The 14,113-nt window shown below is 40.2% G+C and overlaps 1 protein-coding gene across 1 annotated transcript in view; it reads right to left on the bottom strand.

The window, feature by feature from the left end:
• Positions 1–289: 289 nt before the first annotated feature.
• Positions 290–14,113, bottom strand: part of ZNHIT6 (zinc finger HIT-type containing 6) — a 52,574-nt gene continuing 38,750 nt past the window's right edge. Inside the window, exons 9-10 of the mRNA XM_060773863.2 lie at positions 9,487–9,620; positions 290–586 (exon numbers count right to left, since the gene is read on the bottom strand). Coding sequence (XP_060629846.2) covers positions 507–586; positions 9,487–9,620 — 214 coding nt within the window. The 3' untranslated portion in view covers positions 290–506. The remainder of the gene's footprint in view (positions 587–9,486; positions 9,621–14,113) is intronic.

Below are 14,113 nucleotides of genomic sequence, written 5' to 3'. Positions count from 1 at the left end.
TTTTATTCCTTCCTTCCTTTTTGCTTACAGTAGGAATAGGTTATAATTTGGGCAAGCTTTTGGTGTCAATATTAGAAAACGTTGGACTAGGGGGACAAGATATGGTCAAGATTTATGTGTTCGTTTAACATGCCATCATTCTCCTATCATTGGACCCAAGGTAGTTTACATAAATACTAAAATAAGATAATCCAAAAACCCGGTAACACAAAGAATCATATTTAACATACAGTACACCCCCCCCCCCCACTAAAAATATTCCTGCAATCAATTAACCATGGAATGTCTGTTGAACAAAAACAGGTCTTTGTTGTCATTTATTTTCAGGAAATGAAGCAAAAGTTAGGCTCTTTAAAATTCATTGTTTACAATAACAGATGATAATGCTTTCAATAGGTCGAAAGCTGGGATGTTACATATTAAAAATAGCTGTTCATAACTGATATATTTCCAGGACGTCAGGTGAAAAATTAAGCTGCTTCAACCCCACATCCAATTTGGCTTCTTCAGGAACTGTCATGGATTTCCCCTTCTTCTTCTTCAGATGAGCTTTCCTTAACCAAGTCTTTACTGGATTTATTGGCTTCTGCAGTGGGGAAAAAGAAGAAAAAAATATACATTTTCAGTTTTGTCACACCAACCTACATCTGATTTTGTATCTTCCATAACTAGCAAAAACTAAAAACTAACTAGCAAAATAATAGCTGGTTTGAAATACAGTAATTTGGGCCCTCATGATTTTATTTAAAAAATCTTCAGAAGTGGTAGCTACTAGCTAATTATCTTTGTTTTTTTCACCAGGATAACTGCAAACTGGTTTTGAAAGGATTATGTCTCAAAAATTGGGACTTCTTCATGATTCTCCTTATATTTGACACTCTTCACAAAATGACACAGTTACGCCTTGCTTTATTGGGAGACCACAAATCTGGTGTTAAACTAAAGAAAGCTCAAGATGTGCTCAGAACCTCTGAGGAGGCCTGTCATAGATGCAGGAGGAATGTCAGAAGAGAATGCTTCTGGAACATGGCCATACAGTCCCAAAATCTTACAACAACCCAGTGCTTCATTTTTTTATTTATTTTGTGTCAAAAGCATTGCATAAATAAGCATAAAACTGATAAAACAGAGGAAGCCAAGTGGCTAAATAATTTTTGACCAAAAAATGGGCAACAGCAACCACATTGTATGTAGCTTTAGACAATTCCTTCTCTGTGAGACTGGGCATTGTGGGCAAGCAATACAGATGCAGAGTTGTTTGTTCTGCTCCACAGTCGCACAAGGTGGAGGATTCTTCTAAGTAGTGCCATTTGGGCAGGTTGTCTTTGGATCTGCCCACTCCACTTCTGAGTCTGTTCAGGGACTTCCAAGTTGCCCATGCTTGGTAGGAGGGCTGTTTAGAGGGAACATTATTCACTCTATGTTTAGGTCCCACCCCATCTCCTTTTTTGGCTAAGTCTGTAAAGGAAGACTTACTAGAACACCCCAAGAGATAAAATCAATTACTGTTTATTTTATTCTGTATCACTCTTTATAAAGTCAAGCCCTGCATAATGTTGCCTGCTTGAAATGACATTGTCTCAAGTTCATGAGAGGTCCCCAATCTCTGCATATAAGATCTGGAAACTGCCTTCCTGGCCATGAGAGGGTCTTCCCCATGCTTATTGTTCCTCTCTTCCACATGAATGATGGTTGCATTTACTGTCATCCATAAACTGAATAACTCCCATCACTTCTGTAGCAAAAGAAAAGTGTAATTTGTGCACATTGGTAGGACACAGGAAAAAATGGCTCAGTAAACATTTTCCTGATGGTAGAGGAAGGACGTGTGGCAACTGACCTCCTTCCTTGCTCACTTGGGAAGGACATTGTGAAGGAAAAACAATGGATCTCCAGGTAGTATGTCCCTACAGTTCTGCTGCATAAAAGGCCCATACAGAAAGAGAGAAGCGTTATCACAGTGAACCCAGGGAATAAGAGACACACACTGAGCTGTACACCCATTTCCATGAGAAGATAACAGAACTGAAGAACTCTATAAAGTGTCTGTTTAGCTAAGAAGTATTAGTTTACATTGTTATTTTGAGATGGGTGGGATTGATTTTCCATCGTGCTGTAATGATGATGATTTACTTATTTTGCACTTTTTAAAGTTTCCACAGGAGATTTAGTATGAATGGTTTTTAAGAAACCTAGCATGTGTATATGGCAAAAAGACAGATACACTTCTATCTTTAGTTCTAAATATTTGTAGAATAGAATAATGCAAATGGTTCTAGTCTTATTTAGAAAAATGAATAAGGTTGTATTGTTAGGAAGCACTACATCTGTTATTTTGTCAGACTCCTCATTTGTCCAGTGGATTATTTGGGAATTCTTTGAGATTGGAATTTATTGAGACATGACGCATACATGTTACTGTTTTGTGTATTTCAACATCTCCACATTATGTTTGCATGTCTTAGAGCCAAACAAGATGTTATGGATTCAAGCTGTTCCATGATTTAGGGAAGCTTTGTTGCTGATGTCATTCCATACATCATTAATTTCCCAAAGAGCTTGTTACCTTTCTCTTTGCTCTTGAACCTAACTCTTTTATTTATTACTAGCTTGGGTACCTGGCAGTGCCAGGGCTATTTGAAATAGGCAGTTTGTTTTGGGGTGAAAGGTAATATCATGTAGTTAATTAGTAACACTATTTATTAGAAAAAATAAAGCACAGTGCTCTGCCTTGATGCAGGGTGAACTGCAACTTCCATCCTGTTGAGTCAGTCCCCCAAAGCCCTCCAGTCTTTTCAGTTGCTGATCAATTCCTCTGTGTTTGCCGTGTGCCATAGGAAAGGGTAGGAAAGGGTTAAGGGAGAGGCAGTGGGCAGGGTCATGCAAATTCCACACAAGGAACCCTGGGATGCCTGCCTCTTGTGGAGGAAACATGACAAATCTAGGATGAAATTCAGCCTGAATGAAAGCATTCCTTGGGTGGCAGGCCATAGTGTTTGGGGAGGACATTGGCAGAGTTTGGGCTACATGTTCATGGCGCTCACTATAACCTGCAATGTCAGTTGAGGAAATGCCTTTGGAGGCTTCTCAGCACTTGAAACTATAGCCTGTTTGTGGAGGCCAGAGGCTGTCTGTGTAAGTGGACACCTCCACCATATACAAACATACATATTTTTTCACTTTTATTATGTGTATAAATTATTATTATATTTATTTATACCCCGCTTTATTTTCCCCAAAGGGAACTCAAAGCGGCTTAACATAAAAGCATTAGCATAACCATTTAAAATATACAAATATATGAACATTAAAACAGGGTTAAATATATAAACAGTATTTTAAAAATTCCCAGTTAAAAACTATAAAAACAAAGTCGGAGTTAAAAACCACAGCACCCTCTGAACTGATCATAAACACCTTCATCTTTAAAAGGCTGCCCGAATAAAAAGGTTTTAGCCTTCCACCAGAAGGACAGCAGGGAGGTGGCCATTCTGGCTTCCCTGGGAAGAAGGGAGTTCCAGAGTTGTGGAGCAGCCACCGACTGGGTCCTCCTTAAATAAATCTTTTCATATGTTGCAAAGAGACATTTTCTTTTGGGTGTTTTCTTAGCTGACACTACTTAAAATACATGTGCCCATCCAATATGATGTCAAACATTCTTCCTTAGAGAAATATTACCAGCAGGGAGTTAATGGGGAATCATTATAAAGTTGCTAAGAAATGTGATGGTAGAAAGGGTGAACAGAAAATAGTTGGATCTAACTTGCACCTGGTTTTCCTCAATGGAATCTCCACAAGAAAATAAAAGCATCTCACCCAGAAACATCTGAGGTCACATTTTGTCTACATTAACTCCAGTGTATAATCAATTAACATCTATATGCCAGATAGGTTCTGAGTACTGAGACAGAAAGATTTTTTTTTTTGTCACTAAGTCCTAGAACAACTTTTCTAAGCCCTCCAGATCTCTGGCTGTGATTGTGTCTATAGGCAGAAAGATAGGCACCTGCATTCTCTGTGAACAAATGTATTGTAAGAACTTCATACAGCAGGATGAATACATTTACCGTATATATTCGAGAATAAGCTGCCCCAAATACAAGCCAAGGCAACGAATTTTATCACAAAAAACTGGGGAAACTTATTGACTTGAGTATAAGCCTAGGGTGGGAAATCCAGCAGCTACTGTAAGGTTGTAAGCCACCCTGAGTCCCCTTCCAGGGGTGAGAAGGACAGGATATAAATGTCTGAAATAACTAAATAAATAATACTGGTAAATTTCAAAATAAAAATAATACATACCAATACTTTACATTAAATGGGCCATACAGCTTCTCTTCTCCTCTCTGCATAGCAACCAAGCCGAGAAGAGAGGTTGCATGCCTTCCTCTCCTTCTCTCTCAGCACAGAGATCCAGCTGGGTTGCTGTGCTGAAAGGGGGGAGGCCCCAGGACCCTCACTCGAGTATAAGTCGAGGGGGTCTTTTTCAGCATAAAAATGTGCTGAAAAACTAGGCTTATACTCAAGTATATACAGGAAAACAAAATGACATTGAATGAATTTCAGGGTCATTTCCCCACCGTTTTCTGTTTACTCTTTCTACCATCTAAGCAGCTTTGTAACGTTTTGGTTACAGCATGCTGGCAGCTTTTAAAATGACATACTTAATTTCGTGGACTGTATATAAGAATTAGATTCAACGAATTCCCTCCCTTTCCTTATAAAACTATCTGTGCAGTTGCACCTAAACAGCTCTGAATGACTTTAGCACTAATGGGTCTTAACTTTCTATCAGCTTGGGGGATGCTGGTTTGTTTGTCTTCCTGTTTGAGCAAGGAACCCCATAGAATCAATGTCCACGCTATGACTTTCAAGAAATGATAACATTTTATTAACTAGTCTTGGGCCTGTCTCCACCCAAGCACTAGCTTGATTTCCCCACAACCAAGTCCATACTTAAAACTCTAAAGTAACTGGTTGTTCTTGAAGTCGCTGCTCGTGGATGATTCTGGAGATAAAGGACAGATGAAAGTTTCCCTTGCTCACTTTCTATGGTAAAGGGGCCTCTGGGGCGCCCAATGCCCAAGGTGATCAGGCCAGAGGCTGAGAGCGCAGGTCTCCCCTATTGAGGCCTGGCACCTTGCAGAAGGTGATGGAAACTCCACAGCGTGTCACTGACCAGTATAACTGGAGTTCCCAGGTTAGTTCCCAGATTAGTCAGCTATTGGCTCAAAATGGCTTGTCCAAGACTGGATCTCACTGGGACCAACTACAGACCCATCTTGCTTCCGAGATTCCCTGGTGGTAATAGCCTTAAAGATGGCTCCCTATCCTCTGGCAAAGGGGTGGGTCAACTTAATACTCCAAACCAGAAATTGTTTCCTTAAGCTCCACCCTGATAAAGGAGCCTCCGGTGGCACAATGGGTTAAACCTTTGTGCTGACAAGACTAAAGAGCGACTGGTGGGGGTTGGAATCTGGGAAGAGTGCAGATGAGCTCCCTCTGTCAGCTCTATCTCCCCGTGTGGGAACATTGAAAGAAGCCTCCCACAAGGATGGTAAAACATAAAAAAAAACATCTGGGCAACCCCTGGGCAATGTTCTTGAGGATAGCCAATTCTGTCACACCAGAAGACACTTGCAGTTTCTCAAGTCACTCCTGACACAGAAAAGGAACCCTCATAAAACTAACAGAAAAATGGCTATTCTCAAGCTGCGGTTGAGACAGTCTAACAAAATGAGCTGGGACCTATACAGTTTCATCACTCTATCTAATGAACTATTAGACTTTAAAGAGGCAATCAATGAACTTCTATGGCCATTTAATGACTTTTTTCAAGGTGACTACAAGAAAGGTAATATATTTCAACAGGCTCAATGTACTCAAGTCTGAAAATGAAAACTCCAGATTATTCAGAATGGATTCAAATTGGAATTTGAAACCTCATCCTTGGCGCTACTGTCTTTTTTTAACCTTTATAGAAAGGGATCATATGAGCTCATAACTTGGTCAAAATGCAGAATTAGGCCAATTTTACAGCAGTTTGATGGTAAAACAGGCTTAAAATTTAGTACTAGCCAACTTCTGAAGAAGAGATCTTTAAAAGGTGGATGTTACCCTTTCTTAAAAATGTCTTTAGAATGTTTCTCATTTGGTTGTGCTTCAATATTGCACTGAACCATCATCAAGAGAAACTAAAAACAACAAAAAAGTTATTAATTTGGAATATCTTGTTATTCTAATGAGAATTACAATGTATTGCAGGATATAAAAAGTCTGGTTTTTGAATGAAGGATGTTTCACGATGCCCAAATAACTATATGCAGAAGATATATGTTTACATAAGGTGGGTGGATTATTTTTAATAGCTGCCATCCCTTTTTTTTCAAAAAGATATTTCCAGTCATTTTGTTTTAAAAACAAAGGATTCAGCAGAACACGAGAGAGAATATTAAATTAAAACAGAGAATTAAGTTCCAGTTGCACTCCAAACTTGTCTTCCCTTCTCCTCTTCCAAAACACAACAAATGCCTTCCTGTATTCATAAGGCTTCATTCAGCTTCCAAAATGGGAAGAATGAGTGTTAGAGGTAACAGATGACAGTGCCTTTCCTGCAAGGATTTAGGTATACAAGGAAACTAGCTTCTGGTAGGAAAATATGTCATAATCCCACACCGGAAAGTTTCTCTCAGGAATGTGAGAGATTCAGAGAGAATGACACAAAAAGCAAAGCTAGCTCTTCAACAGGCTAAATGGTAAACAAAGCAAGGGAAAAAGGAAAGGGAAAAAGCTGCTGGAGTCATGGGGTCTATGCAGAATTGCACGAATAAGACTGAACACAGAATGAGGTAGCAACTATTCAGATAAATTGACATTTGAAATCATCATAGCATCTAGTAGGCAAATCTTTGGTTTTGGTTATATTTTGTGACATTCTGGTTTGCTTAACAAAGGTACTGCCCTAGTATGGGATTCTGAAAAATCTCAAGTGAGAACGACAGTTCCTCAGATATCATTTCTCATTATCTGGCACTGCCACTTGGAAAATAGCACTCTTCTGTGCCACCTATTGACATATCTAGTTACAGAAGAGGCTTTATCAAAAGTGGCTTTGCTAACAGATGGACATCTGAATTGCTCAGTCAATGGCAAGAATGCTAGATGACTTCTTTGTTCCGATATGAGATTCTCACCTATGCTTCAAACTCTGAAGCAGCATATATTTTAAGAAGGAAAGATACCATTGCTATTAACTACTGTCAGAGCACTTATGTGTATGCAAGGGAGCACACATGTGACAGATGCATTGGAGAAGTGTCACAGGACTGCTATTCTGCAACCATCTGAACGATGAAATACTGCATCTGGAGATGCTAAATAACAACTAGGAAGATGAAGGAAGCATTGCTGTTATTTTTAATTTTCAAAAAAATAAGGGATACAAACGTGAAGCAGGAGACATTAAACTCTACCTTAATTTTTTTAAATTAAATGGAGACACAGCTTCTACTGAGGGCCTTCAGACCATATTTTCAGATGTTCTGAATGCACTTATGTTTCATTTTTATGTTATTATGTACATATTGATTGATCTATTTATTGATTGAATTTTTATAACCTACTGCATATCAAAAACCACAGTGAAGCTAATCAATAGCATAACATGTTATGGGCTATTAACTCTGCTATAAAGCATCTTCCTGTGAAAGGGTGGAATTTCTTGTTGTTTTGTGTCTTCAATTTGACTCTGAGTTATGATAATCTTCTCACAGGATTTTCTTGGCAAGATTCATTCAGAGGAAGTTTGTCACTGCCTTCCTCTAAGGCTGGGAGAGTATCAGTTGCCAAGACTACATTGTGGGATTCCACAGTTGAGTGGAGATTTGAATCCCGGTGCCTTGAAATCCTAGTCTAACAGTGAAATCACTATGCTGACTCTGGAACTGATGGACATAAAGTTTCGAAGAACAAAGTGGTACACAAGCAGGGCTAAAGGGGCATCCTAAAATACAAGCTCTACAACTCATTTTTTTAAAAAATTCTGTAACTGTCACTATAAAAACATGTTGCTAGACTTTTCAAACTAGTTAAACTCTTAGAGAACCCAATGCATTGAATTCATCCTAGCCATAATGGCTATTACCAAACCAGCACCTCTTTTTATTTTTCAATTACTTCCAAATCAACAAAAAGAAAAGAGCTAGTTATAAAAAGCAACAGCCCTGCAATTTGTAACAGAAACTTCTTCTCATAAGAAAATGCAAGCCCTGCTAAATGATGCCAAAGAGCTATGCAATGTAAATACTCAATATACTAGATTGACTTATACATGGGTCCACAGCTTTTAGAGGTATTGAACTGCATTACTTAAAGGGCCGATCTTTAGCACAGCGGATTAAACTGCCAGCTGCAGAAAATCTTGCTGATTGAAAGTTCGACAGTTCCAAGCCCAGTTTAGGGTGAGCTCCCAATTGTCACCCCAGCTTCTGCTCACCTAGTAGACTGGTACTTCTGTTACTGGAAGTGATTCCTGAACAGAGTAAGTAGTCACCACACATAAACTCCTGTGAAAGAAGCACTGATCCCTCACATTCTTTGTGGCCCAGAAGAGGTTGTCCAAGATACCTGCCATGGCATGCTTCTGATATGTGTCCTTGATTTATCCATGGATCATATGAAAATCCCTTAACCTGTCATCAATTTATACATGAGATTGACTTATGCACAAGTTCATAGTGGCCAAAGAGTCACCAATAGAAACCTCACAAACACGTTATGATGGCAAAACCCCTTCATCTGCTATTCTTGCCTAGAACTTGCCTTTTAAAAACATGCTTCTCTAATCCTGGATGATACTTATCATGGCCTTAGCATAAAAAGTATCTGTGGGGCCAAACTTTAACAAATATTGTATAAGTATTTGTGTCTAGAATGTACTATGTAGTATAGCAGATGGGCAAAAAACATGAAAAGGAACAATTATTGAGGTATTTTCAAGGTGTTACAGTAGACGAAGTAAAATGTCTTCATTTATATAACTATAATTTGAAAGAAAGTCTAGTGGGTGTGCCTTCAAAGGAAATACAAATTCAGATATTTGATATGGTAAAGTATATCAACCTCAGATGTTAACATGCTACACTGCAAAAATGTTCCATTAGGATATTCAAATGGCAGGTGTGCACTCATTCACCCTAAGAAATTTGATGGCTCGGAAACAAAGCACTATAATATCTTGATGTATTTTATACATCATACACTGGCAATGTGATTCATGTGGTTAAATTACATGGAACTTAAACTAGAAAGAATAAACATATACGCAGATTGCATATATACATAATTACAACTGAGCAGATATGTTCCATATTTGCAAGCTGGTACCAAAATCAGATACTCATTCCTGACATTAATTAGAAAACAAAATACTTCAATCCTTCCTTGTTAAAACATTTTCTGATATGTGTAAAATGCAACAGTAAATACCTTTGTTACTGTGGCTCAGAAGCACCATATCTGTCTTGAACTTTCGCAAAACCACGTGTAAAGTTGGATATTCAATGACAACTTTCCCTTTCAAATTCTCTAGAAGACCTTTGTTAGCATCCAGTTCTTCATACCTTTGAAAAAGCAATTGTAAACATTTAAAAGAATGCAAGCATATTAAATATATCCCTTAATGTTATTGGAATCTTTGCCTCCATAAATTCAAAACATCAAAAGGCAATGGAATTTCTGTGATCCTTAACTCTATCTGAACTCTGTTTTACTTACTTAGTATTTCAAACCTGGCCTTTATTATGAACTCATGTTTCTGTTTCTAAATTTGAACTTTGCAATTCAAAGATATCCCATTTCATATAGTGGGCACCAGGCACAAACTCGATAAATCAGTCAGCCCAAAACACCTTCCCACATATTAGTAACTCAGCGTGTAAACACAGAAGCATATTCTAAGCCATCACTCGGGAACCTTCAAAGTTCATGCAAACATTTGAATCTCTTAAATCAGGGGTTAGAAATGTGTAGCCTTCCAGATATTGTGGGACTGCAACTCCCATCAGTCCTAGTCAGCACTGTTCATGGTAAGGAATAGTGAGAGGCTGCAGTCTAGCAACATCTGGAGGAGCGCACTTTTACTACCCAGTCACCCAAATGCAAAAAGGTTGTCAGCTTCTTCAAAATTAAGAAATACCATTTAAAAATTCAAAATCACTTAATCATACTACAGAATGTATGCAAATTGTTGTAATATGCTTATATTGTGTCTCTTTTTATCCAACTCACACTAGTGCCAACTCATGCAATGGCATCTCAAATAATCAGTTACATCAGTATATCTATATGCTGTTAACACTCAGCTTTAACTCTACTTATAAGAAGAGGCTTAGGCTGTGCAGGTGCAAGCCCAGTAGCTGGATGTTGTAAAAAGCTGGATGGGGGGAGAAAGCTGAATCCTGATAACACAGAGGCACTGTGGACTGGCAGTACTTGCGTCTAGGACAGTGATAGGCAACCTTTTGAGCTTGGTGTGTCAAAATTTGCCAAAAAAACACAGCATAACTCAGATGGAGTGTCACTTCGAGAAAAAAAAAACATAATAGCTTCCATTATTTCCAATGGTGGGAAACGGAACCCATAGACTCCCCCTCACTTATCTCAATAAGGATGGTCAATTAGAAATCCAAGACACCCCAGAACAGTAGATTGGATGATATAATAATAATAATAATAATATTTTATTTATTATTTATTTATTTATTAGATGCACTTATTGACCGCCATTCTCAGCCCTTACGGGCGACTCATGGCGGTGTACAGTACACATAAAAAGACATAAAAAGACAGTTACAGAGGCCAGTATCAACAACATATGACTATACAACAAATACAAACTACATAAAAATCCGCTTCGTCTCTTAGTAGAATCATAGCCAGTCTCATTTTCCTTGTACCATTCCAGTTCTCATTACCGTAATGTTGTTGCTTAGCACTTAATTAAATGCCCTCTCGAACAGCCAGGTCTTAAGGCTTTTTCGAAAGGACATGAGGGAGGGCGCCTGTCTGATGTGTGCCGGGAGAGTGTTCCACAGCCGGGAGGCCACCACCGAGAAGGCCCTCTCCTTTGTCCCCGTCAGCCGTGCCTGTGATGCAGGCGGGATCGAGAGAAGGGCCTCCCCAGACGATCTCAAGGTCCTCGTGGGCTCGTAGGCCAAGATGCGGTCAGAAAGGTATTTTGAGCCGGAACCGTTTAGGGCTTTGTAGGCCAAGACCAGCACCTTGAATTGGGTCCGGTAGCAAATCGGCAGCCAGTGGAGCTGGGACAACAAGGGCGTTGTGTGCTCCCTGCTACCCGCTCCAGTTAGTAACATGGCTGCCGCACGCTGGACCAGCTGAAGCTTCCGGGCCGTCTTCAAGGGCAGCCCCACGTAGAGAGCGTTGCAGTAATCCAGGCGGGATGTGACAAGAGCGTGTACCACCGTGGCCAAGTCAGACTTCCCGAGATACGGGCGCAGCTGGCGCACGAGCCTAAGCTGTGCAAATGCTCCCCTGGTCACCGCTGAAACCTGGGGATCCAGGCTCAACGATGAGTCCAGGGTCACACCCAGACTGCGAATAATAATAATAATAATAATAATAATAATAATAATAATAATAATAATTTTATTTTTGTACCCCGCCAACCATCTCCCCAAGGGGACTCGGGGCGGCTTACAAGGGACAAGCCCAAAAATTACAATACATTCTGAAGGGAATGCAAGAGAAGTGCAACAATCAAGTAGGCAGGGCTGGAAATATTGTCATCAAAAGTATTGAGGTACATAATAAGAGGGCCAATGTAAAGTGCTGAACTTAAAGTAGGGACAGGAAAATTACTGGTGGACTACTTGATCAAAAGCACACTGGAACATCCAGGTTTTTAGTTGTCTCCGGAAAGAGGACAAAGTGGGAGCCTGTCTGATCTCCCTAGGGAAGGAGTTCCAGAGCCAGGGTGCCACCACCGAGAAGGCCCTCTACCTCGTCCCCATCAACCATGCTTGAGACGGCATGTTGAGGGGGAGAGAGCAGTGCCTCCCCGGATGATCTCAAGGTATGCACAGATTCATAGGGGAAGATGTGATCGTGGAGATAGCAGGTCCCGATGGTTGCTGTGGTTATGTGGTTGCTGTTAATGGCGATCACAGGGCCCACAGAGATGCATCCCCTGTAACATTCCGCAACTTCCTGCTCCGCTGGCCAGAAGTGAGGTCAAAGATCCCCTAACGGCCTAACTAGAAGTCCCGGAACTAGAAGCTCTGTGCCGGAGTTCTGTTGTTTGACCTACAGACCTCCGGCAGAGTGTCTATACTACACTACAGCAAATGTTTCATCCTTGGCTCCTGCACCTGGCCATGTAGGAGTCGAGGATGAAATGTCTTTGGCATGTGGCCCTATACTTCTCTGTATGCGGCCACATGTGGCCACGTGTCATCAAAAATGGTGAAGTGTGTCAGTGCTGACACACGTGTCATAGGTTCACCATCAAAGGTCTAGGACTTACATGACATATATACTTTGTGTACGTTGAGCTCATGTATAAGTTGAAAGCAGGTTTTAGAGCCAAAATGATGGATTTTTATATGACCCATGTGTAAATTGGGGGTTATTCTACAAAGAGGGGAAAGAGCTATCTCAGGAGGTTAGATACTCCTGGCTGCCACTATCATTTTCCCACATAGGTATACAAACAATCCAGAAGTGGTGCCATAGTGGAGAGAACAGAAGTGTTCATTTCAATGGACTTATATTTATAGTCCATTGAAAAGTGTTACATTTCAATGGACTTTTAGCCTTTCAAAAACACAGAGGAAAAGTGTTGTTACCATACATCACGGGAACCACTGACTGCATAGGGAAGCTGATGAAGAAGCACAACCCGCCAATGATCTACTGACCCACTAAGAAAATCCAACAATTGCTACATTCAGCAAAGGACAAGAGGGATCCTCTCACCTCTGCAGGAGTCTACTCTAAACCAAGCAGCTGTGGGCAAATCTACATAGGGACAACCAAACGCAGAATTGCCCAAACACAAATCAAGGAACATGAAAGGCACTGCAGACTAATTCAACCAGAGAAGTCAGCCACAGCAGAGCACTTGATAAACCAACCTGGACACAGCATATTATTTGAAAATACAGAAATGCTTGACCACTCTAACAACTACCATGTCAGACTACACAGAGAAGCCACTGAAAGCTACAAGCATGTGGACAATTTTAACAGACAGGAGGAAACCATGAAAATGAATAAAATCTGGCTACCAGTGTTAAAAAAACTTCAAAATCAGGACAGTAAATAAAGAACAACACTCAGAAAACTGGGGAATTCCAGACATGAAACAATCAGGGCCAGTGAACACCTCCCAACAAAGGATTCCCCCAGGCAGGAATCAGTCAGGCTTTGAAGCTGCAAGGTCATTTAATGCTAATCAAGGTGGCCAAATGCAACATTCACATTTGCTTCAAGTAGACAAGAGTTCTTTCTCCCACCCTGGACATTTCACGGATATATAAACCTCCCTTGCCAAGTTTCAACAGACTTCACAATCTCTGAGGATGCCTATCACAGATTTAGGTGAAAGTCCAGGAGAGAATGCTTCTGGAACATGGCCAGATAGTCTGGAAAACTAACAGCAACCCAATTATTCATATTGTTTCAGATTATTTTAAATTGTTCTAATTTATTTTACTTTCATGGTAACTTCCCTGAATTTTAACCAATTTCCAATTTTGGGGGGACGACGGACGGACAATTTTCTTTTCCTAGACTTTACAGAAAATAGGAGCCCAGTTTCAGGTTGCATAGGCTCTCTACGAGGCAGACTGTGACCAGAAGGCATTTGCCATGTCGGTCGGAAAGATCAGAGAATGCTCCCAAAGGCTAACTACTTCTGAGGACCCAGCCCAATGAACTACCAAAGGAGGGTGTTCCTCCATATGTACCAAAATGTGAAAGTTTCCATCTTAGCATGATGAAATTCACCAGAAAAGCACCATTACATAATGAAATGACCCTCAAGCTTTAACTGTTGGGTAGAGTTAATAACCTGTTCGCTTGTAAACATAGTTTT

This window comes from Anolis sagrei, chromosome 4 (genome assembly GCF_037176765.1).
Source record: "Anolis sagrei isolate rAnoSag1 chromosome 4, rAnoSag1.mat, whole genome shotgun sequence".
Classification (NCBI taxonomy): domain Eukaryota; kingdom Metazoa; phylum Chordata; class Lepidosauria; order Squamata; family Dactyloidae; genus Anolis; species Anolis sagrei.
The sequence above is the reverse complement of the archived record's forward strand: the minus strand, read 5'-3'. Positions and strand labels throughout refer to the sequence as shown.